Source organism: Globicephala melas, chromosome 14 (assembly GCF_963455315.2).
Source record: "Globicephala melas chromosome 14, mGloMel1.2, whole genome shotgun sequence".
Classification (NCBI taxonomy): domain Eukaryota; kingdom Metazoa; phylum Chordata; class Mammalia; order Artiodactyla; family Delphinidae; genus Globicephala; species Globicephala melas.
The window spans coordinates 33173753-33200616 of NC_083327.1; the positions used below are offsets into that span (position 1 = coordinate 33173753).

Sequence of the window (26864 nt, forward strand, 5' to 3'; positions counted from 1 at the left end):
ATGTATTATAATTATTAGATATAGATTAGATAAAGATATATAGTTTGGGTTCATAAGAAATGACTGAGGGTAAAATTGCAGGCATGTATGACCAACTGTTAAGTAATTAATATTTTATTTATGCATGTATTCATTCCAGAAATATTGTCTTCACTGTGTGCCAGGTGTTATACTAAGAAAGGAAATACAACACTGTCCTTATGAAATCTACAGCCTGTTAGGGTAAATGAGCATTAAACAAATAGTCACAGAAATTATTTTTTAGTTACAAACTGAGATAAGTTCTATAGAGGAAAATAACAATGATGCTTGGTATTGTAATAACAGCATTGTTGACTGAATACGGCATGAAACTGGAAAATAGCAATTTAAAATGGAATCTGAAACGTAAATATAAAATTTGACTTAGCACTTCTTAAAAACAAATATGGGAGAGACAGTGTCCTAAGAGATAATAAAACCCATCTTTCACTGAGAAAAAGGTTCTAAGAAAATGTGGTCTGGTTCCAATTTTATTGGAAGATTTTATCATGGAAATAATGGTAAAAAGAGATAAAGCTCTATAAGTACCCAAAATACGTTGTGCATTTAGGGCACCCAGCACTCATCTCAGCATAGGAAGCAGGGAACCGTTTCATAAAATATAACATTGCCAGCAGCACTGTAATTTAAGAAAGAAGGTTGATGGCCCCAGCAGATAGCCTCAGATCTTTTGTGCTCGCAGGTCTTTTACTTATTAAGGCACTGGCCAAGGCCACTGACAGTTGATATAAGTGCAATGACGGCATAAAAATTTATAAACTTATTTGTCACCCAAACTTATTCTAGATGGTTAACACTAAAAGTGTGAAACAAGTCTGTTTATGAACTCTTATTTGTTCTACTGAATTTAATAAGAACCTGAGAAGGTGTCAAATATCACAAGTTCTGCCTTAACATATTTTGACTATATCATAATGGATATATCATAATGGATTCAGTGTTTCATTCAAAAAGCATTTGTTTAATGCTTATTGTGTGATAGGCGCTGTGCTAGATGCTGGATGAAATAAGATGAATAATGGATGGTTGATTACCTATAACTGATAGGTAGTCTGATTTTTAAGTCATTATGTAAAGGGCTTCAAGTATTTGGGTATGTGTCTTAGAAACATTTATCAGATTAAACACTTTCAAAGAAGAGGAATAATTAAGGAATTATTGAAGCTTTTTGAGGCAAATCATTGATATAATATACACTTAGTGATTATAGTATAGTCACATACCCACAAGACGTGTAAGTTACTATTCTTCAGAAAGTGCAAGAAAGTATACTTGGAGAAATGACAAGCTAGAGGAAACTTAAAATTATGAGTAGTCTACCTCATAAAAATATCTTCCCAGACCCAAAGAAAACAAACACCAGGATGTTACCTAATTCTCTGTCATACACAGCACATAATATCATCATGATGAGCTGAAATAACTATGAAATATAAAACAAAGGAAATTAAAGTTCTTTAGGAAGTGGGCAGTAGGGATTTGTCATTATAAGTAACGGAAATACTTAGCCAGCCCCTTAGAATTTTAACAAAATATTTAAAGGATTTGGGTGCTATTAGGAAAAACAAAAGCTGTGTATTTTTCCCCAAAATTGGTTTCATCAGTTTTGATATACAAATATATTTAAATAATAACTCTTGTAACTTTTGTCCCTCAGAAGTATTTTGTAAAGAGACTTAAAAGCTGGGCATGAAGACATGTCTTAAAGTAAGTATTGTGATGCGAATTCTTATGAGCTCATGCTCATGATGCATATGGAGCTAATAGATGAAAAAGGACGTGCAAAAAATCTGCTACTTGATCAGTAGTGCTGTGATAATGTGTAAATTCAAAGCTAAGCAGGGACAAGCAGGAGATCTAACAAGAAACAACTTATTTTTGACAGAGAGAGCTGATGTAGTAAGAGTAGTAATTATTGTTATCTAAGGCAGTGCTTTTCAAATTGAGGTTAAAATAAAATAATTGACAGGGACATTAATAGATATGAATGTAAAAGTTCTTCCACTAAAAATAAATGTAATCATTTCAAATATATTTTTTAACTTTTTCCTTTGATGGAGAGATGGAAACCTTTTATTTTGTTAACGTATAATGTGAATTTACAAAAGATATATTTGTTATGGAGTATTCTTCAAGCTTATGAATTCTTCAAAAGTGAAACACAGAAGTACATTTCCCAAAAAGAGAAGTGTGTGGGGAAAATCCAGTTTAGGAAATATTGGTATAATGAGATTTAGAAAGAGATATTTGCAGAAAGCAAGAGTGATTTTTTTTCTGACCTTTGTAATTGATTAAAGCATGCAGAAGCTTGATTTGAAAGTAAGGAAACTTCTGGCAGTATGGATGGGATATCTCCAGTATGTGTATGGATAATGTGATTTATTTCACTAAAGCATGGTAAGTATTAGACTTGTTGTGCAACCTTTAAAGAAAAGCTATTTATCAATCACTAAGCCTCCTCAAGAATTAAACGTAATGCTAACTCCATTTCCTTTATCATTTCTATATTATCTAGATGTACTGAATAGGATAAGGAAAATGTTTGGTACATACTTACATTGGTGTGTTTGTAAAGAGCATGAAAAGGACAATCAAATGAGCAAATGAATAAACTATGTGTAGTAGATTTAGACATTAGAACCAAGTATGTATAACAATGTGTGTATTCCATTCTATAAGTAAGAAACATCAAATGACAGAAAGGAAGGGGAGGAGGGAGGGGATGTGGGAGAGGAGGGAGGGAAAAGAAAAGAGAGGGGGAGGGGAAGGAAAGGAAAGGGAGGAAAGGAAACAAAAAGAATGTACGAAAAAGAAGGAAGGAAAGGTAACAAGGAAGGTAGGGAAGAGGAAGGAGGGCAGAAAGTAAGGAAGAGAGGAGTCAATTCAATTTGATAAGCCCAGCAAGTTGGCTCTGAACTACTTGGTGAGATTTGTATTAATTGTTTATAACAAATCACAGTTTATTTTCCTAAGGAGCTTTTAGTCAATTTGTTGGGAGGAATGTTAATGAAATTATAATTTTATGTAAAATTCTTTGATCTATGTAAAATTCTTTGATCTATGTAAAATTTAACATTTAGGGACATTTGGAGATGAATTTTTTTATCGAGGAAATTCTGAATAGGTGCATTTGTAGGTTTTATTTATGCCCACACATATACTGCTGCTGTATATCACTCAAAACTGCCTTTATGCCTCCTTCAAGTGTTCTTCTGAGCCCCACGTCTTATGCATCTGATACATCAAGGGACTTCACTATGTAGTAATCATATGTCTTTCTTTCTTCCTTGTTTTCTCCCTCCCTCCCTCCCTCTCTCTCTCTTTCTTCTTTCTTTCTTCCTTCCTTCCTTCCTCTCTCCCTTTCTCTCTCTCCCTCTCTCTCTGTCTCTTTCATGTAAGCGAGAACCATTTTTATCTGGTAAATGGGATCTTTCTGCAACTTGAAAAAAAGACCATTTTTAAAACACAATCGTTCCTTACTGTTAGTATGGAGCATGTGTTTAAACAACCAAAGAAAGTCTCACTGTGAGCAAGAATACAAATGAAACTAAAACCAGAGATTGCATAGTGAAAATCAAAGAGCTAAATTCAGTTTTAAGAGGTGTTTGCCTTATCCTGCATGATGTTTTTTAAAAGTAATTTATTTGTGAAAATTTTAATGTAGAAAATTTTAGACAAAATATCTCCTGGGATATAATTAAAGTTAAAATGTCTGGTAACCCTGTGTTGAAATTCTCACAGATTTTTAATAAAACTGGAACTGAAAATTATCTTTTCACATTGGATGTTATAATTTTTCAGATACTTTTGTCTAGCTTGTTTCTTCACCCATTTATGGTTACCTATTTGTTCCCTTAAGCATTTGAGGATTGACTTTTAGGTGCAATAGTATATGTTATAATAGACATGTTTACAATTTCCTCAGTCGTTTTCTAATCAAAGTTAGGGTCCTCTTGCAAAAATATTCATCTTCCTTGGAGGCAACCTCATGGTGCGTTAACCCCAGCTTCTCCCAGGTGCCACTCAATGCCCTCATAGTTCTTGGCTTGCCAGCATGTGGTTTGAGGCTGGGTTCATATTCGGGCAAAAGTTAGACTCTATCTATCTAACTAAAGGCTGTTCACTTCATTAGAGCTAAGCGCATGGCTATTCATGTCACAGAGAAGATTAAAGATACTTTTATTCTTTGATCTCAATATGTCCTTGAGATTTTTCAAATAGATAAAGTTTCAAACCACTTTTGACTTCAACTAGTACCTGCTAGAAATGTGTCCCAAGGAGCAGCAGATGATGTACCAAAGAAGTAATCATTCATTATTTAATTATTGTTTTTTAAAATGAATCAGTGACAGAATGACAAATAAAGCGTGGCAATGATTTAGTGTCATTGATTATATTATCTGTATTATTTCACCCTGTTAAAAACCTCAAAATGAGGTGTATTAATTTTGTAGCTTTGATTCAAACCAAATTCTACTTACATATTATTATGTTTACACTGGAAAATAAGTGTGAGGAGGTTTGCTAGCAATAGGACATTTTCATATTTACAGTAAGTGCTGGAAAGAGGAAACTCAACCAGCAAGGAATCAAGATGTTTCCATCATTTGTTGAAAAGTGGGTTGCTTTCGTTTGTCTGTGCCTTATTTTGAGAATGAAGTAGAGAATATGGTGTCTGAGTGGGTTTGGTGAGTTGACAATAAATAATATTCTTTCAATTTTTCTCAGGATGAGAAATGACCTGGCTCAAAATATTACCTAGGTAGATCAAGAATTTTTCATATTTCAAAGTCTACTTTTCATGTCACTTTCCCCCCAACATTTGCTTATAATTATACTTCCAGGCCACATTTTTATATTAGTCACCTGTGGTCATTTTCATAAGTACTATCAGTATAAAATTTGTTTCAGATACTATGTTTCTAATTGAAGGATATATTTGATAAACTACAGATCTTCTTAAAATGATTTTTTTTCTCAATCAAATGTTTATTTTGCAGGGAATATACATGGTTAATCAGAACGGTAACTCAGAGTAAATGTGACTTTGAAGCTGCTGCTAGGCTAGTTGTAGTGAATTAATGAAAACTGGATAGTCAAACAAGATGACCTTTATTTATGGTTTTTAAATACATATCAGAGGAGACCAAAAACACCCCACTGTCACTCTTATATTTTATCAAGACTGCCTCAATCAGATATAATGCTCCTCATAATACGAAACATTGATTGAGAGTAGTTTGAAAATTAAGATAGATGATAGATATAGAGAGATGATAGAAAGGAAGAATGAAAGAACGAAAGAAAGGAAGGAAGGAAGGAAGAAAGGAAGGAAGGAAGGAAGAAAAAAAGAAAAGAAAGAAAAAGAAAGAAAGAAAGGAATAGATAGATATCCTCTATTCCAAAGGGTTTACAATCTACTTAGGAAAGTAGATCACATCTTGAAAGGTAAATAATAGTAATACTAGGTGACCTAGCCTGAGTGTCCAGTGAGTGACCAAGGCAGAAAATAATATGGGCTAGGCTAATCCATTGAAATCTGAAATGGCTAAGGGGCAGAATTTACACTGAACATTTTCATCAGAGTAGTATTTGGAAGAGAGTATAGGAAGGAAACTTAGAAGCAGAGATTCCCCTGCTATAATTATAATTATAGTTAGGAGTTGTTGCACAATAAAAATAAAATATTTAAGTTCTAATTATAGGAATGGATAATGCCCCCTTTTAGGAAAGCTGTGAAAAAATATATAGAAGCCATATAAACATTTCTTCTGCATAGACTGAAGATTATGTTAAAGAAACAGCTCTCCACCTGGATTTGGTAGATCTTCAGTCCTCCAACTTTTACCATAAGCTACTAACTTTTTTTGATTTTTCTTTGTATTTCTGCTTTTTAGTTTGCCTACTCTTGCTAAAAGAGCAACACTGAATTAGTCCTGTTACATTAATCAAGTAAAAAGAAGACAGTGCTATCCCTTATGAGGCAGAATAGTTTCCTCATAAGGTTTTTAATTGCTCTTAGCAAAAGTATATCTTTAGGTGCAAATGTAGGTATATTTAAATCAAAACAAAATCACAGATAACATAGAGTATGAGCTAAAATTAGTGTTTTTCTACAAGCGGAAAAACACTTATGGATGAATCTGTGCAGAAAAATGGAATGTGCAGTATAATGTTTTAGGAAGGAAGATTAAACTTTAGAAACAGGCTATTTTCTGGGTGGGAAAAAGCAGTAAGACCAATCCCTTGGGACAGATGTTGAAAGATGCATATAGTTCAGTATTATTCCATGCTTCTGGGCAACCAATTAGAAAAGTTATTACTTATCATGTAATAGCTAATACAGATGAATATCTACCCCCATCAGCCTAAATACTATAAATTTCACTTATATTGTTGCCTCCACTGAAAAGAATATTTCTTTCCAAAGTGTAAAACGATAAATAAACAACCAAAAAAAATCTTACAATGTGTTGCCATGACGATTTTTGAATGACCCAAGTTTGTATAAACCTGTTACTTCTGTTATTTGTATCAAATATGAGTGATTATTTATCTGCAAGTATTAGCCACCCCTGAATAGAGCTTGTTAATCATGATCACTTTAAATTATTGCACTTAATCATGGGAAACACCATTTTTTGCACAACTTTCCTAAAAATTGAGGTTACTGTTTTATCAATGCTCTGTTTTCAGTGTTGAATGATTCCTAGACATTAACTAAATATCCTTGCCCTCTATCCATTTCCTTTTGTAGATCTTTACTTACCGTTTTATTATTTTTCCAATGGTCTGAGTTGAGCCTGCCTTTAAGAGAAAGGTATTTTCCTCTTTCAAAACAAAATGTTATCTTACCCTTCAAAATCAGAAAAGGCCACCTACCCTATTTATTTTGTTAAACTTCTATTTTCTGCCATTTTCCAGTTGTTTTTTGCTTCTGAAAATAAATACTGGCATACTTTGGAGCGTTTGGAAAGAGCTCTATTGTCTCATCATGTAACCTTTAATTATGAAATTTTGGGTTCCTGGAAAGCATTAACGAACCCTCTCTTTTCTTAGGTTCTCCATATAGAGACAAAATCACCATAGCAATTCTTCAGCTGCAAGAGGAAGGCAAGCTGCACATGATGAAGGAGAAGTGGTGGAGGGGCAATGGGTGTCCAGAGGAGGAGAGCAAAGAGGCCAGTGCCCTGGGGGTTCAAAATATTGGTGGCATCTTCATTGTTCTTGCAGCCGGCTTGGTGCTCTCTGTTTTTGTGGCAGTGGGAGAGTTTTTGTACAAATCCAAAAAAAACGCTCAATTGGAAAAGGTAAATGTCACTCTTTTACAACTTAAAACAATCTTTGTTATAATAAAACGAACTTTTTAATCTTTCCAACCAAGGGAAATACTTAGACCTGTGTTAATGGTCTTCTGCCACTCATTGTATAACAAAGGTTCATAGAACTCAGAATTACCTTCGTAATTTTTAATTTAAATGTAATATTTTAAATTGAAGCCAACTTCAGGACCAGTAACTATTTTTCGTCTTACTGAAGTCTGAAAATGGAGAAACTTTTGCTGCTCGAAGTTCACTGTGGTTAGTTTATTAGGGGAATATAATTAATGAAGGAAGCAAAACTCAGAAACTGTAATATGAAGAAAAAATTTCTCTGCAGATAAAAAGTGCTTTAAGATATGATACTCATTAACAGTTTCAAGTTAGAGAGTAAATGAAATATTTATTTGAAGATTTTTGGTCCAATAATTTCTAATTTGGAAAGATCATAATGTGCATTGTGGAAATTTTAATTAATTTTCTACATTAATGAATATGTGAGAATATTGTGGTTTCTTCTTTGCCACTTAATGTTATTAATGCATCCTTTATTGCCTTGCACCTGAGTCTTTAGAAGAATATATATAAATCTCAAAAATATTGAGACTATTGCAATTTTCTTAATATTTTATTATATTTAGTCTTTTGTATAAATGTTTTTATATTCTATTCTTAAAAAAGGCTGTGAACCTGGTTCAGATTATATATTTCTAGTGCTATATTTCCCTTAGTTCTATAAATATAAAGATGAATATTTATAGATAAATCTTTCAGATGATACATGCTACTTTTTAATATAACTTTATGACTCTGGACGTAAAATGCTGCTTTAGCATTTTTAAGGCTTCTGGAACTTTACTTAGTCTTTTAGTATTTAAACATCTCTTTTGTTTTTAATTAAAAAACGTTTTTTAGATCTTAAATTTTAGACCCTGCATCAGAATGAGATTATATTTTGTTAAATAATTGAAAGGTTTATGAACTTTTATTGGTAAATATAAAGAGTAGAAATATGATATATTCCTTCATCTTTAATAATTTATGATATAATTATCCTTTCTGAAATCAAGGATACAACATTCCTACATTTTACTTGACTACAGGACTTAATTCCTAGAAATAATATTTTTATAAATGACTATTTTGATAGCCCCATTCTGTCTATAAGTAAAATAACAATTCAAAGGTTTGAAAAATTTGGACAGTTATATATTTTCCCACAATATTCAGGATGGCTATATCTACTGACTTGCTAAATCAAATATCTTTTGCACTGGTGTGACTGAAAATTAAGTCTAAGTACACTTTTTATGTTATGACCCTTATTACAATGTCAAAATGAGTTTTGGAATCAAATCCAAAGAACTAATCAGAGATGAAAATTATTAACTCTTCAATTTTTATTTTTACTATAATTTATCAATAAGTGTGATATTTGGTTAGTTAATGCTTAAAATGAGTCCAAAAATAATAGAAGAAATTTAGATTGTCTAGTTAGAACCTCAAATCATCCATATGTAGTGGTTTTCTTTCACTTATAGCTCAGTATTAAAATAAAACACATACATTAATCTCTTGACGGCATGCGGTAGTCTGTCGCCCTTTTCTCTCTGTATCCTGTTCATATGATTTATCTGGGCCATGTCTCTATGTACAATTATTTTATAAGCATTCTGGTTTTTTTTAAAGGACATGGGAATTTACTTTTGTAAAATCACCTTTACTTTTATTATAAATAACTAGTTTAGCTGAATTTTTCACATATCGACCAGCTCTCAATTTCTATGGACTTCTATGACCTTCTAAAACATTAGAAAAAGGAAGTCAACGTATCTTTTGGTGCTGAAGCAGATAAACTATTATATTGGAAACAACTGTGTTGATATGACATGAGCATTCTTAGTCACATTCGCCCATGTTGTCACACTGTCTCCACAAATCTTCCATAATGAAATTCAGATTCTCTAGCTAAGCAGAGGAGGCACTTCAGGATCTGTCTCTGTCCACCACTGTAGTTTTATCTTCTGCTTCTCCCCAGTTTGCACCTGTACTCTAACCACACTAAATTACTTTTAATTTTCCAAGGTCAGCCAGCTTTTTAAAATCCTCCTCCCATTTGACCTGAGCAAACTTTGTCCATTTTTCTACCTGGCAAACTCCCACTAGTCATTTTAGATTAGGCATTCAAGACTAGGCATCAACTTGCCAAGAAATCTTTACCTAATCAATAGGTATGACGAATCTGGGTACAGGGCACGCTATTTCCACAAGGTGGTGTTAGGTTTTTATTTTCTATTCCAATGAAAAAAATATGACCTGACCTGTATATCTCATTTTTGTTAGACTTAGCTGATTTCAGAAACTATCATCATTCCAAAAACATTTGCTCCCCCTTTGAGAAAGTTGGGAATGTGTCTTGTCCATTTCAAACAACATCCATCCTTTTCTCTGGAAGCATTTGCACATCACCATTCTCCCTTAGCACACTATTTTATTCATATGTGTTTATTTCTTTTTTTAATTTAATTTCTTTTTAATTATTTTTATTTTAAAAAAAAATTTATTGGAGTATAGTTGATTTGCAATGTTGTATTAGTTTCAGGTGTACGGCAAAGTGAATCAGTTATACATGTACATATGTCCACTCTTTTTTAGATCTTTTCCCATATAGGCCATCACAGAGTATTGAGTAGAGTTCCCTGTGCTATACAGTAGGTCCTTATTAGTTACCCATTTTATATATAGTAGTGTGTATATGTCAATCCCAGTCTCCCAATTTATCCCTCCCCTCCCTTACCCCTGGTAACCATAAGTTTGTTTTCTACATCAGTAACTCTATTTCTGTTTTGTAGATAAGTTCATTTGCGTGTGGGTGCCTCTCTCCCTATTAGACTCTTACTTCCTTTAAGAAAGTAATTTTGATTTGTATTGCCAAGGTCTCAGACAGTGTCTGTTGGCGTAAGATCTTTCTTTCCTTCTTTCTTCCTTTCACCCTTGTCCCCTCCCTCCCTCTTTCTTTCCCTTTCTTTCTTTCTTTCTTTTTCTTTCTTTCCTTCCTTCTTCTCTTCTTTCTTTCTTCCTTCCTTCCTTCCTTTTCTTTCTTTTTCTTTCTTTCTTTTCTCTTTCTTTCTTTCTTTCTTTCTTTCTTTTTTCCCTTCCTCCCTTCCTTTTCTCTCTTTCTCTCTCTCTCTTTCTATTAAATAATGAAGTTGATTCCAGTAACTTATTTAGAAAAGTCTATCATAAAGAATAAAGAAGAACTATTTTTCCATACAATTCAAAAGAACTATGTTTATAAAGTAAATAATAATGGGTTTATTAGAAGTGATCCATTTTATTTACTGTGATCAATTAGGTTCTTGGGCTCAATTCTCTTTCATTTTTCCTGAGAAAAATATTTTATTTTGTTGGGCTATATGGTTTGTTTAATACCTTACTTAATTTATTAAAATTAGCTGTGAAATATTCCTAGATTTTCTTATAAGATCTGCATGAAAACATACAGAAATTCACAGTTTATACTTATAATTGTGTCTTTAACTGAAATTTTTAAAATTTTAAAAACAAAGTAAACATTTCAAAACTTATTCATTTACTCAACAATTATTTACTGAGAACCAAACATGAAATGAATTGTATTTACGTGTTGGAGGAAAGAAGGATATATTATTCACGACTCCAGCCCCAAAATACTTTATCATCTCTTTTCGCTTCTCTTTCTCCATTTCTTTTTTCTTTCTTTAATTTATAATATTCTAGTATTTTGTAAAAGAGCAAATTAAAATTTCTATCTTTATCTGAATAGGCAGGCAGATAAAATATACACACAGTCTAGTTGAAAATGAGGTTTTTGTTTAAAATTTATGAATAACTAATATATTACCATGTCAAGTCTTACCTCCAATGATGATGATGATGATAAAATTAGTGATAATTATTATTATTATTTAAAGATGAAAATAAAATATCTCTTACAGCACATATTTTGTAAGATATTAATGGAACAAATAGGTCTATAATGACTATAGTCTATAATGACTATAATGTTGTTATATTTCCAAGTTTTTTGATAACTAAGAGTAGCATAAGAATGTAATATTTTTAAATGAGGGTAGGTTAAAACTGAAAACAGAAGATAATGCTGAAATATGTAGACCTTATAAAAATCCCCAAATTGTAAATTGCATTCCTTTCCAATAACCACAAGATGGTGTATTACAATTTTTAAAATACTTAATGGTTTTAATTTTGATGCAAATATTAATGCATCAAGGATATATTGCTTTTCATTTATTCAGACTTGTAAACTAAGTAGGTATTTATTTTTTGATGGTTTTCACAGTATGACCTGACCATTTGGAAAGATACTCAAAATGTTTTTCTTTTCCGAATGTATCTGAAGAAGTATCTAACCAACATGTGGATTTTCTAATTGATTTTCTTTGTGCCTTAACTTTTCCCTGATTTAAAAAATATTATTACTTAAGGTTTATTCAGTAAGCAATCCAAGAAACTTCTGTACATCTTAGGCAATTAGAGCATTTCAGGTTACGTGGCTTTGTTTGAAAGGTCCTGTGTTCACCTTGTAAATCTTACTTATAACAGAAAAAAAGCTGCTTAATATACAGAATTTTATTTTTTCTGGTAATATATCATCTTTATGATTATACATTGGTTTTGTAAGCATGAGTTATAAATGATTGTAATAATTTTAATTTTTATAAAAATATTTTATGACATAATTATGGTTTATTAATTTTTTGGAATTATTCATCATTTCTTACATATTTGAATATGTCTTCTTTTAAAAGGTATAAATAATTCTGCCCTCTTGATTTCCAACAAAAGTAGCAATATAATTTACATAGTTGGATCTTTTGTTTTTATCTGATATGTATATAGAAATATTTTCTTTTCCATGTAATTGAAAATGGATTTGCCTGTACAAATTGTTTCTTCTTGAACATCAGGTTGAACATGAATCTTTGAGTTTCTTGATATGAAAAACTTAATAACAAAATATCCCTTTCTTATTACTTAAGTATAAACAAAATGTAGTAAATATGCCTGAGAAATAAAAATATAAAAATTATTGCTCAGATATTGAATTTCTAAGCTATGTGTCCTGTCTTGGATACATATTTTTTGTTCTAACGTCCCTCTAAGATGATTGAAGTACATTTTAAGAACTACTTAGTATGGTTGTTTTTCAGGATATAGTCCATTGTAGTCTACATAGTTGTTTGCATTATAGAACACTGGTAAATCTTATCAAAGATAATCTCTAAGTAATACAATAATTTCCCATCACTGAAAACTAAAAAAAAAATTTGAGGACACATGGAATATTCTTCAGTGTATAGTTGAATAACAAATGTAAAAGGCAGTTTTAACTCACAGTAGAAGAACAAATAAATGAAACAATGCAATCTGAGGAATAAGAAGAAAATCAGATTGGCTTAGTTTAAACCTGCAAGACTTACTTCACTCTGTATGACAGACTCTAGGTCCATCCACCTCACTACAAATAACTCAATTTCGTTTCTTTTTATGGCTGAGTAATATTACACTGTATATATGTGCCACATCTTCTTTATCCATTCATCTGTCAATGGACAGTTATATATGAAATCTTAAAAAAAAAAAAGGTTATGAAGAACCTAGGGGCAGGACAGAAATAAAGACTCAGACATAGAAAATGGACTTGAGGACACGGGGAGGGGGAAGGGTAAGCTGGGATGAAGTGAGAGAGTTGCATGGACTTATATACACTACCAAATGTAAAACAGATAGCTAGTGGGAAGCAGCCGCATAGCACAGGGAGATCAGCTCCATGCTTTGTGACCACCTAGAGGGGTGGGACAGGGAGGGTGGGAGGGAGATGCAAGAGGGAGGGGATATGGGGATATATGTATATGTATATCTGATTCACTTTGTTATAAAGCAGAAACTAACACACCATTGGAAAGCAATTATACTCCAATAAAGATGTTAAAAAAAAAATCCTGCAAGACTAGAGATTCTGGGTGAAAGATTATTCACAAGGAAAACACTTTTCAAAGCTGGCTGAATCTGTATTTCATGGAACCAGAAGAATGAAAAGAAGTTGTTCACAGTTCCTTATGCAGAAATTGCTTCCAGAATGCTGAAGAATTAGTTCTAACAGGAGTAATGCTTTGTAAAAGAAATCATTTATTGGATAAGATATAGGAATGCAAACATTGTCATAAGTCATCAGTAAAGATTTTATTCCAATATTTACATTTTCCAAATAATGCCTATTTACAAACCACAGTATATTTGTGCTTTTCATATATGGGATTTTTATTTAATATATGGAATTTTAATTTAATGTATAGAATTTTAACTGCATTTAGCTGTTCAGAAGTTAAAGTTATGAGTACTTTTTTTTTTAACATTATTATTGGAGTATAATTGCCTTACAATGGTGTGCTAGCCTCTGCTCTACAACAAAGTGAATCAGCCATACTACACATATGCTCCCACATCTCCTCCCTCCCGCGTCTCCCCCTCTCCCCCCTCCCCATCCCACCCCTCCAGGTGGTCACAAAGCACGGAGCTGATCTCCCTGTGCCACGCGGCTGCCTCCCACCAGCCATCCACTCTACGCTTGGTAGTGCATATATGTCCATGCCACTCTCTCTCTCCGTCACAGCCCACCCCTCCCCCTCCCCATATCCCCTAGTCCATTCTCTAGTAGGTCTGTGTCTTTATTCCCATCTTGCCCCTAGGTTCTTCATGACCTTTTCTTTTTTTCTTAAATTCCATATATATGTGTTAGCATACGGTATTTGTTTTTCTCTTTCTGACTTACTTCACTCTGTATGACAGACTCTAGGTCCATCCACCTCACTACAAATAACTCAATTTCGTTTCTTTTTATGGCTGAGTAATATTCCATTGTATATATGTGCCACATCTTCTTTATGCATTCATCTGTTGATGGACACTTCAGTTGCTTCCATGTCCTGGCTATTGTAAATAGAGCTGCAATGAACATTTTGGTTCATGCTGAGTACATTTTTAATATAATAAAATTTAGCTATGAAGCATGCTGATATTTAGAAGTTAAAAGTTGCAAATAAACTTTGGACAAATAGTGCATTTTGTATTGTTTTTATGTTACTGCCTTTCTCTGAGAGCAAAGTATCTCTCAATTTCCACTAATAACCTACATAGGGACTAACTGGATGGGTCTTAAAAATGATTTTATATATAAATATAAAATCATACTTCAAAATGAGATGCTAATCTTCATTTTACTCACTGAATAGTTGCAAGTAGTTGCAAATCAGCAAAAAGATTTTTATGTCATTCATTTATGATAACTCATCCTCTTTTTATGCCCATAAATAAGGTTTTAAAATAAGATTGTAGCTGATTTTCATAACTGGCTTTAGAATTTCTAAAGTGTAATATCTCATTTGAGTACGAAGTTACTCTGAGAGCTATGCAAAGATTATTATCCATATTGTGCAGACGAGGATAAGTATCTCAAGTGTCAAGTGTGTTTCCCAAGGTCAAAGATGCCTAGACTAACTCTATTTACACTATATCACACTACACAAAGTGGAGGTAGAATATTTAACTATTTTTCTTGACAGTTTTTCTCTCTGATGTTCTGTTGACAAGATGTGTGCAGTAGGAGTTTGAATTAGATAGACAGATTATGGGCTTTGATCATGAGCCCTGTATAGTCATTTCATTTTCCTGGACATTAAGCATGAGTTTTGAAATAAAAAAGACTTGGGATCATTCTTCAAGTATGTTCAATCTTGGATAAAATTACTTAACTTTTTCTATAAATCTTTTAAAATAAATAAATGAATGGGTTACAAATACACCACAAATGAAAATGTTTTTGAAATTAATCTAGGTTATATACATAGTTTTTTGCATGTGTCTGGCATATAATAAGCAGCTGTTGTTATAATATAATTATCATTTTTATTTCTAAAGCTGTTATATTTTAACTGCTGCACCTTAAAGGAAAGAGAGCTCTCCTGGAATTAAGCATTAGTTATTTGGATGTTATACACTTTGTTGAAAAATTGTTATTATTATGACTGCTAGCAAGAATATGATGATTAACACTACTTTTTCTTAAAATTGACTTCACAGCTGTATCAACTAAAGTGGTATTGAAGCTTGTCAGACCTCATATATTGATATTTCTGGCTCAAGTAGGGAAAGTGTGAAAATGCATAATGACGCCCCGTTTTTCTCCATCTCATTGTATTTGCAAAATGCACTATAATGATATTCAGTAACTGTTTCTGTAAGAGTTAAGGTTTCTGAGAATATTTTAATCTTTGGTTATGCTTATCATTGTAAAATAATCCAGGCTAAAGAGTAGGATGCTTTGTCATTTTATCTATTGAGAAAAAATAATTTAGCCCCCTAATTTTTTTCTGTCTGATTTATTATTTAGTGTTCAAAAAAATACCATTTATTAAGAGGAGAGTCCAGGTAGAAGCCTCAGCTGAAATTCAAATCACTGTTAATGAGGCAGGCTAATATAATAACACACTTACAGAATGGAAGTCAAGAGAATAGTGTTCCTCTTTTAGCTCGGTTACCAGTTATATGCATACCCGTCTGACTGCACAGCTTATCTAAATAATATAATTTTTTTAAAAGAGAGCTGCTCTAAAACTGAATGTCAAGATCAAAGTTGCTATATAAATATAATTGTGACATAAGTGTCTTAACTAGTCATTTTTCATCTCTTATTGCTTCACTGTTACATTCATATAGCCTTAGGTAAATTCATACTTCTGATGTATAGCATTAGCTATTTGATATTTTTAAAAGACTGCCAATTAAAGAGTACAAATCAAAAGGAACGGGCCATGTTAAATGACATTTATCTTCCTCATTCAATGCACCAACATTAATATAAAATATTGCATATTACATCAAATATACTTTTTATTTCCTTTTAGTTATTATTTAGTTAATTTAATTATTATCTAATGTGGAATAATCTTCTGCAGGGATTAATTACAGTGACTGTTTGGACTTGTCTCTACTACATGTGATCTGGAATTCTTGGTCAAATGGCCTACAGCATCAGAAATTAATTAGAAAATGTCTGAGAATGAACGAGGTATCCGTAATCAGTTAAATAATTTAAATGACAAACAAAACAAAACAGTTTGGTTGATATACGCTAGTACATATTAGGACATTGCACCACAAAATCTGTTAGAAGCAGCTTAAAGATGTTTTAATAGGGCTTCAGATAGAAACTGTATGCAAAAATGGTTGGAAATTATTCTGAATGAATATTGGAATATCATTTAGTTAATTTTATACCATCAAAGAATAGGACAGCAAGATGTATAAAACAGTTTCCTCCTTAAAAAATATATACTAAATAGAGACCTGATAGTAGCATGTAATATTTATGATTATTTCTCTTTCAATTGATAAATGACTATATATTCAACATGAAAGTGATGAGCTTCAAAGTTAAAAAAATTAAACTGGTTATTTTTCATCAGTGGCTGTTTTTTTAAAAAAAGACATTGCTAAATATAAAGATTTTAACTTAAAAATGAAATTTAAATATATCAGTGTTCAATGTGGAGGATGTTTACAACTAGATTTCTAATATTAAAACAATTTATGTACTTCTCAAAGTGCTGTCACATCATGTTATCATATAAACATATCTGTAAATTAGAAAGTTAAGCTGTTAAGAATAAATTATTCTATTACACCAAGAATGATATTCTTGAGAACATTTATCTGCAGACTATTTATGTGTTTTCTTATACTTAAAATTAAAAAAGAAAATAGCTTGTTTAAAAGGCAATGTATATATAGCCAAATTCATATTTTTAAGATTTCCAGACCTTCATTGTTTCAATTAGAGATGTGTAAATACAGGTTGCCTCATTAAATATAGTGAATTTTATAATGAGTTTAATAATTTAAATGCAATTATACATGCTAACAGCTCAAAGATTTAAATTTTCATTTTCAGGAATCTTCTATTTGGTTAGTGCCACCCTACCATCCAGACACTGTTTAGTAAACTTTTGAAACTTACTAAAAGAGGTTTTTAATAATGGTTAGTATCTTTGCACCTTTCTTTTTTCTTTTTGTAGTCTGTTATATTGTGCAGAAACATTTTTGTTGTTGTTTTCACCCTAAGAAACTTTATTTAATGACACAATTCGTGTGTTTCTATCTCTAAGAAGTAATTTGAAAAGCATGGTAGTTTTCTTTCTCTCCCTCCCTCCCTTCCTTCCTTCCTCTCTCTCCCTCTCTCTCTTTTATTCTTTCTTCTTCCCCTTCTCCCTCCTCCTCATCTTCTTTCTTCTTCATTATAACCCAGGAAATTTCCTGTCAAGCGCATTTGGGTTTTTCAAAACCTTATTTCATAGTTCAGTAAAAAAGACATTTTAAAAATTCTGATCATGATATGAAGTAGGAAATAATTTGTCTCTATCAAATGACAACAAGTTAGAACTTTAAAAATCAGACAGTAATTTTTTGGCAACATACAACACAGGGAAACAACTATATTTCACAATCATCTCTACAGTTTCAACTTTAGATTCTTACATAGATCAAGATATGGAATTTACATTCTAAAGCTTTAAAAAGAGAAAAGAATATGTACTTGCCCTAATGCCACAAGTGAACTGTACTTTATGGTATCATTAATTTTTAAAATTTGTCATGTTGATTCCAAACTCTTGCTCAAATCTAAAGGTTTTCATAGTTTTGTGAAGGATTAGAAATATTATACAAATGAGAAAAGAACCTATTGTCTTATGGTGACTTTATTAGAACCTAAGATAAAACAACTTTTTAGGTAAACTTACATTGATAGATCAAAAAAGAACTGGCAAAATTCAGCTTATTCAGAGAAAAAATTAACAAAAGTGATGAATGACATTATATAATCAAGGCTACTGATTGCTTAAAGGTTTCTTGATTAAAATTTTCACTTTCTAATGGCTTTGTAAAATAGAGAAAGCCTAAAATAGTAATGGTGGGGTTACATGTTTATAATTTTCATAGCTTCTAAATTTGTAAATATTATTTACTTAAGTTTAAATTATAAAAGATAAAAGTATTGCAATCTTTGGGGCAGGGATTTTACCTATGTTTTATGTTAATCAGCATTATAAAATTTACATTACATAAAATTGCTTAAAAGAGTTTAAATGTCTTTATTTGTAGTCTGAAGTTAAGTACAGGATACTAATACAGTTTACTTTTTAACTTACTGGAAATAAAATTGAGTCATTTCATAGCTGAATGGGTATGTATAAGATTTTTTTTTCTAAGAAAATCAGTTGTTTAGATCACTGTCTTACTATGGACAAAACAATATTTCTATTCTGTCACTTTTTAAAATTAGTATAATCAAAATGTCTAAAACTTCAGCTTGCCAAAGACAGTGTTATAAATTATTTAACATTTAGAAAATTTATTTGTTTTAAATGAAGGCTTATTTCAAACAATTCAGCATTAGCCACGTCCTGTAACATTTTAAAGTGTCGATGGCATCAAGTTCTGACCTTGTTACATTACCTAATCAATTCTTCTGTTAAATGTTTCAACAGAGAACCAAGACTAAGTTACCTCAAGACTATGTATTCCTCCCTCTTTTGGAGTCAGATTTTTCCATTTCTACAGTGTTGTCATCATCACCATCTTCATCATCATTATCATCATGTTCTTAATAAGTACATCTAATAGTAGGTATTAAGCAACAAGAAACACTGTGTCCCTATACTGGCTGTCAGGTGTCATATAGATCCTTTAATAGAAATAGAATTCATGGATTTCGGAACTGTATTATTGAACACATAATAAATAACGCATAGAAATAACTCCATAGTTAATGGGGAATTCATGTGTAGCACATAATCATCTCCCATTACAAGTACTAATAAATTAATATTTTTACTAATTTAATGTTATTAAAGTTTTATCTGATTAATTAGATCACTTGTACACGCATTTTACTAAGCTTCTGAAGAAAAACCTTTTTAAGCTTTTTTTAAGCAATTGAATTAGAAACGTTAAAAAATAATTAAAATGTTAGGGTCATGTATGGCTATTGTTAATTCAGTCAACATTTAAAGAACATGTGTGTACAAGTCAGTGCCATGAGCACTTAATCTCTGCTCTTTACAATTCAGTGAGAGGGATGCATACACCTTAGAGGCCAGAAAGAGAAACATGATAATGAATGAAAAATACTGAATTGAGTGAAAATAATGAGCCTGATCAATTGGAAAGTGATTCCTGAATAAGTTAAAACTTGAGTCATGTCTGGAGGTAAGGGATAAAGCTGGATTGATGTGAAAGATGAAGGAACTCTGCTAGGTAACAGAGCAAGAAGCAAAGTAGAAAAAACTTGGAGGTCCAAAGAGAAGAGTGTGTGTAGAGAAAAAAGGAAAAGGTTGGAGGGAGAGATGAGGTAGAGCTGACTCAGAGAGGTCATGATAGAAAAAAGAGGAGAATTGGATTTTACCTGTTTCTTGGACAAAAAAAATACTATTAATAACCGGTGTTTAAAACAGTAGATTATCTGATAATGGCGAGCTTTTTGAGAATGGCCTAGACATAGAGGTGGGAAGATCACTAAGGAAACTGTTCAGGAATCCATAAAAGAAAAATGAGAATATAGCCAGGAATGTACAAGAAGTTATTAGGGCAGGGTCAAAATCACAAAATTTGGTATCAGAATATCTTGCTGGAGGTGTAGGTGTGAGCTGCAGAAAGTGACTTATCTTTTCTCTGAATCCGTTTTCTCTGTTGTACAGATGCCCACCTTAATTCAGTATTAGTTTGTGTCACAGAGGTGATGTATACAAAGTATTTTTTTTAAATATAAGGCATGTATATGGTATTAAATATTTTTATCCTGTATTATTTTGGAATTAGCCTAAGCTGATAAACAACAAAGAAGCAATACCAAAAGCAAAAAACTAAGTCTTCACGTGTATATTTAATTAGGTTTATTTCATTATGTTTCCATATCACTTTTTGGAATTTTGTAAATTTTTCATACTTGTCCACATTTTTAGTTGTTGTCCACATTTTTAGTTCTTGCACAGAAAGAGCCTAAGTCTTAGACCATCTGAATGTCAACAACAATGTGAAACTGGTTCATGAATCTGATTTATGTGTACCTAACACACGTATCTCAATTAGCTGGGGAGGGAGACTAACAAATTTTTATTTTACGTTTTGACTCTGTAATAGGAATTTGAGGAGTGTGCAATAATGAGCCCCAGATATACAGAATTTCTGGCAAATCTATTGCCAATAAAACAGGAATTTAGAAAAAAATTACGTATAGGGTCATTTTTTTCTTCATGGAATAAATTATTTATCAGCTCTCAGTTATCAAGCTGATGGTGACAAAGAAGTTAATATGTGTGCATGGATTTTTAATGTGATACAATGTCATTTCATGATTAGCTCATACGTGTTTGTAATCATCATCGATAGTTTTACAGGCAGAATCACAAAATGATACAATGAATAGCAGAAATTATTTTCCATATTTTATGTCTAAATGTGTGAGTACTATTTTTGTTCTGTTATGAAATGCATGATGAAGAATCCACGTTTAAAGAAAATTTTCATATCTCATGTTGTGATCTAAAAACCAGTTCATTTTTTTCTAATTTTTTAAAATAGCAAAAATGGATTTCTGGTAACCAATTTGTGTATATGTGCTTATATTTAAATTTTAAGGTCGATTTATATCTTATAATGTTAATTTTATATCTGAAAATCTTATTCAACATATATGTAATGTATGCATTCCTAGTTGGCAGTTCACTTCACTATCAGGTGGAGATTTTCTTTAAACTTGCCCACTCTGATAAAATATTTTAATTATCATGATTTGTATGTTAAAATTGTAATAATTTGTTATAATTTTCATAATGGAGTTTTTCAAAACTTCAAGGCTGCTATGTTGACAAGTCTTTGAGAACGATTTTAATATTGTTTCAGGACCGTTGCCATGGATCTGTTTTGTAATATTTCGTTTTCTGTGTTATTCTGTAGAGGTCCTTCTGTAGTGCCATGGTAGAGGAATTGAGGATGTCCCTGAAGTGCCAGCGTCGGGTAAAACACAAGCCACAGGCCCCAGTTATTGTGAAAACAGAAGAAGTTATCAACATGCACACATTTAACGACAGAAGGTTGCCAGGTAAAGAAACCATGGCATAAAGCTGGGAGGCCAAACACCCAAGCACAAACTGTCGTCTGTTTTTCCAAACAATTTAGCGAGAATGTTTCCTGTGGAAATATGCAACCTGTGCAAAATAAAATGAGTTACCTCATGCCGCTGTGTCTATGAACTAGAGACTCTGTGATCTAAGCAGTTGCAGTGATCAGACTTGAGTTACAGGCATCATGGAGAACCAAGTTACACGGGGTTAAACTGTTTATCTTGGGTTCCTCCCTTCTTCTGAGTGAATGTTACATACGCATTTGTGGCTGGTTTCAAATGCAGTTCAGTAAGAAATTACAGGTTCCTTTTGAGGCCCAACTGTTGCCAGGAGATGGAGCATAATTGCCCCAAGGGTAACGAGGTAAAAAAATCATTAAGAATAAAAATACTTGGAATCAGCAAAAACTGTAGTGTTGCAAGAAACAATACAGTCTTCTGAACATCCAGATAAGAGGGTAGTGATGTTACTAGCCCCCAACTACTCAGTATAATGATCATCTGAATTGACAATACGTGTTTATAAGATGTGATAAAAATGTAATGCAAAACAAATCTGACTTTCATGGCAAGTGGAATATGAAGCAGATCTTCATCAGTGTTTTTCTTTCTTTCTTTTTGTTTTTTCGACAGTCTGTGTCACTGATTGAGATAGAAATGTCAATTACCAAGGAAATAATGTTTTCTCTTATATTCACCATGGCAGGAGATTTAACATGTAACTCTATCAAATCCCTACCTATTCCCCAGACACCCTTTCCCCACTCCCGCACCAAGAAAAAAAACAACAGTTGGTTCAGAGATTCTGAATTAAAAAGGATGATGTTTTGCAATCTTTGTCTTACGTTGTAAAAGAGGGCTGAGTGTTGATAGTTCTGTGGAAGACTGAAACTTTCATTCTAACATTCAGATATGTTAATCCAAACCCTCCTTCCTGCTATAAATGAACTTGATGGAGCCTGGGCAGATCTCAGTGAAAGGATAAAGGGGACTGGTCATCTAAAGAAAAGTACGTGTGGTGAACTTTGACGTGGACTGCATTTATCAATACAGTCACAATGTTAAATGAACAAAATTCTTGAGCAGTTTTTTTCAAAAAAATGTTCAGGTTTATTTGTGGAAATGCAAGATTTCTATGAAAATAGTTTTTGTATGGAAATTTTTGTAATACTTTTTATCAACAAAATAAGAACATGCGTTCCTGTCAGGGGTGTGATGTCAAGCATGAATGGTAGTGCGTGTGCACCACCAACGTTTGGTGAAAACTATTTTTATCAAGAAAAAAAGGAATCATAGAAGAGAAATATTTTCAAGTTAGATAATATAAAAGCTAGGTGCACTACCACCACTGCTTACCATGCCACACCCCTGGTTTCCACGAGGCTGATAACATACTGTAACGAACAATTGTGTGTAAAATGGTAAAAGACACAGAACTCTTGACAACATTGTGATAACAGTTGAGTGCACACAGTTTGCTGTTTGAATCCAATGCACAAAATTTAAAAAAATCATTAAAATTATGTCCATTTTACTTTCATCTTTGACTTTCATTTTTCTCTTGTATGGGTAAAGGAATACACAATATGCTCCTTGCATGAAGGGAAGTATACAGGTCATCAAGGATGGCCACTTCCCAACTACCTGGAGAAAAGAAGAAAAAAGCTCAGGCCATGAGCTATTCAGATGTAAGAAAAGCTGGACTGGGATATAAAATGTAATCTTCAGGCTTAGTGCAGTTCAAATGAGAAAACTAGCAGTTCTAGAGGCTATAGTCATGATCTTACCTCTTCTGTGAGTGGATATTGACTATGTCAATAGGGTTGTGTAAGACTATAGTGATTGCTGATATTATATTTGAAGTTCAACTGATGTCCAATTTAAGAATTAATTGTGCATTGATAATATAATTCAATGAAGGGAGAGGAAAAGATAGGCTCAATATCAACAATAAGTTAAAAAAAAACACAAAAAACTTCATTCTGTCCCAAAATTTAACTTTAGGGAGTTATATAAGTCACTATTACAAATCTGAGCATTGGTTTTGTTTTTGTTTTTTTTTTTTTTAGTGGTAAATAACCTCAAATAACATAGCTTATAAAAATGTTTAGATTTTGGTCAATATTAAGCTTTTCCTCAATCAGATTCTAATCAGATTTTAAAGAACTTCTAAATTCAGTTCTTCATTATATTAAACAACCTTAATAATTGGCAGAAAATGACAACTTTAATTATTTTTAAATAGGAAATAACTATTTAGATCTTTGGTATGATTTGATAATAATTTTATTTAAGTATTAAGTTAACAAATTTCAAAAAGTATTAAAAAACCTGTTGTATTTTAACTCCAAAGGTAGTTTAGAACACATAAATGATGTGTAATATTTAACTTTTATCCACTTCCTAAAAGGTTCCTGCATTATTGCCAAAACAGATACTGCCCTACTCATTGGGTGCTTATGTGTATATGAAGTACTATTCTTAATTATAATAAAAATCTTGATTACTTTCAAAATAATTTCAACCAGTAAAAGAATGTCTCCTCTCTCTGGAAAGGCAATATATTGGAGTAAGATTATTCTCCAGTATCTAACACTCAAATTATAAAAAGAAGAGGAAGAGAATGCCTATTCTAGTCGACAATGTAACCTGATGACTCCAGGTAATCAGTGGAGACACATATACCACAAATAAAGAACTCTAGCCAGTATGGAACACCAAGGGGGTATATTTACACACGCCACAATTAAATAACCCTAACCAGATGAAAGTATCAAGGATTTATATTCATTGTATTTCACAGCTAAGTAACCCTAACAACTATGAGAATACCAAGGAGATATATCCACACATTTACAAGAATAACCCTAACCATTATGGGAGCAGCAAGGGGACAGATTCTATTTTACAAATATGTAAAATGGATAAGGATATTTTATTAATTAAAATCTTTCAAATATTTTACAATTCAGTTACATATTTTTAAGAATAAGTTCCTTGTTATTACTGAATGAGTATATGTACTAAACACTAACGATTTTAAAGTATTTTAGCACAATGCTTTTTAATGTTTGTTTACTATGAAATTTGCATATAGCAAATCATATACAATGCATATGTACAAGAGAATCATGGCATCTGGCTGTAGTGTGCACCAAGAATTGTTTGTCACTGGGAGTGGGCTATTCTATATATTCTGAAACTAGGCTTACTGTCACTCACCTCCAACTCTGAGGTGTAAATTTAAGCAGAATACTTTAATAGAGAGAAGAGAGTGCCCAGCTGTTTCCGGAAACAGAGCAGGAAAAAAATAATATGGGCCAGGCTCACCTAGGAATTTTGTCCTCAGTTTAAAAGATGGTAAATGGCAGTGAGAATTTGGTCATGACCGTCCTGAGTGTATCTGCAATTCGAGTCCTATTGCTCAATTTGAGTCCACGAGAGTGGCCCTTTGTGTCTGCAGCACAATCATTATTGTGAGATTCTTGCCATTTGAGGATCCCCTTAGGCTCTCTACCATGTAGGATCCCCTGTTGCCTTTAACAGATGTTCTCCCTTTTCTAGGTTTATCTCTAATTTTGGTGACTTCTAAAGAAGGATTACCCAAGAGGTCAACTTTTTGAGCTATTTCATGTGTAAAAATGCTTTTATTCTACTCTCATAAATAATTATTAGTTTTGCTGGGTGTAGAATTCTAAATTGAAAATAATTTTCTTAGATAAATTTGAAAGCATTTTTTCATTGTTTTCTTACTTCTAATTCACGCTGTACAAACGTGAAGCCATTCAGATCTCCAATTCTTGGTATGTGAATTTTTTTTTTTTTTAAATTCTCTCTTAGGTTTGTTTGATCTTCTGCTTGTCCCCAGCATCCTGAGATACTGGAGCTACCAAACTGCTGAGTCTACATTTATTACCTTTGCTTTCCTATTTCTCATTTCTGTCATCTTTATATTCCAAGTATTGTATTGAGTTTTTCATTTCTGCCAAATTATTTTAATTTCTATGAGCTCTTGTTTTATGAATGTAATAATTTCTCTTATATCTCTGAAGACATTAATAGTAATCTTAGGACATTTCTTTCTCCCTGAAAAGACCTCAGTTTTCTCCCAGTTGTATTTTCCTATGTGCTTGTTTGGATTTCTATCTTCCATATTAGAGGTTTTCTTCAGATACTTGTTAATTCTGAGCAAACTGTTAATGATTAAGAAAAGGGGACTAAAATCTGATTTGGAAGCTCTATGTGCACAGCACAGTAGGGGAGAACATTTACCTAATTAGAGCTTTACCATAGATTAGTCTAGAGGGACTATTTGTTGATGAATCCTTCAAAATGTCCCTATCTTTGGATCTTTCCTTTGATTCCCCAGAAGAGTATCTTTTAATTTTCTGCCTGGAGATTAAGGCCCTGACTGCCAATGTTCTGCTAATCATAGGTTAAGCGCTCTTGAGATCTCTGCATTCTGCATTCAGAATGACTAAGGTCACATAATCACCCTGTTTTAAATTTAGCAGTCAGGCTTTCAACTGGACCTGGCATCTTCTAGTCTGGAGTCCTTCATTTTTTCTCTTTTGAGAATAATTCCTTATCACTTTGATGAGGGGTGAAGAACAGCCTCGGAGGGGTGAGAAGAGGGAGGAGAATACAGGGATCCACTGTTTTCAAACTACATTCAATAGGTCCTCCTTGTTGTATTCTTCTCCTACGCTATTAGTTATTAAGGCATATTGCACAGCTGGGTCTTGTGCGTTGGAAGATTCTGTGATATAATTTGATTGGTTCTCAACTTTTCACACCTCCTTGTTGTGTTCTTTCTCCTACACTATTGGTTATTAAGGCATATTGCACAGCTGGGTCCTGTGCCTTGGAAGATTCTGTGATATAATCTGATTGGTTCTCAGCTTTTCACACTGACCACTTGGAATTCTATTTTTTCCAATCTGCTTGGTTAACTATCATTTGTTCATGTGCTTTCTCCTTCCAAAAATTTTGTTGAAATTTTCACCTCTCTTGTTCTTATTCTTGGAGTTTTATACATTTAAAACAACAACAACGACAACAACAACAAATACCTCTCTACTATAATTTTTATGGTTGAGTAGGGAGCAAAATTTGATGCATGCATTCAATCCTTCACTCTTATCTGGAACAAGAACCCTGTCTCTAAAGAAAATATTATACAGAAATCCAGCATAGGAGGCAAATAAAAACTAGAACTACTCTGGTTCTAATAGAGTAGAGACAGAACAGACCTTGCTTTTATA

The 26864-nt window shown here is 32.5% G+C and overlaps 1 protein-coding gene across 5 annotated transcripts in view; it reads left to right on the forward strand.

Annotated features, from left to right (window-relative positions):
* Positions 1–23140, forward strand: part of GRIK2 (glutamate ionotropic receptor kainate type subunit 2) — a 641457-nt gene extending 618317 nt beyond the window's left edge. For 3 of the 5 annotated variants that reach the window (XM_060283847.1, XM_060283848.1, XM_060283849.1), the window contains 2 exons: positions 7102–7352; positions 21435–23140. In XM_060283847.1, the coding sequence (XP_060139830.1) occupies positions 7102–7352; positions 21435–21599 (416 nt within the window). In that variant the 3' untranslated portion in view covers positions 21600–23140. Of the gene's footprint in view, positions 1–7101; positions 7353–16378; positions 16492–17373; positions 17461–21434 lie in introns of those variants that run through there. The other 2 variants (XR_009558840.1, XM_060283851.1) reach the window with 2 other exon arrangements.
* Positions 23141–26864: the final 3724 nt, after the last annotated feature.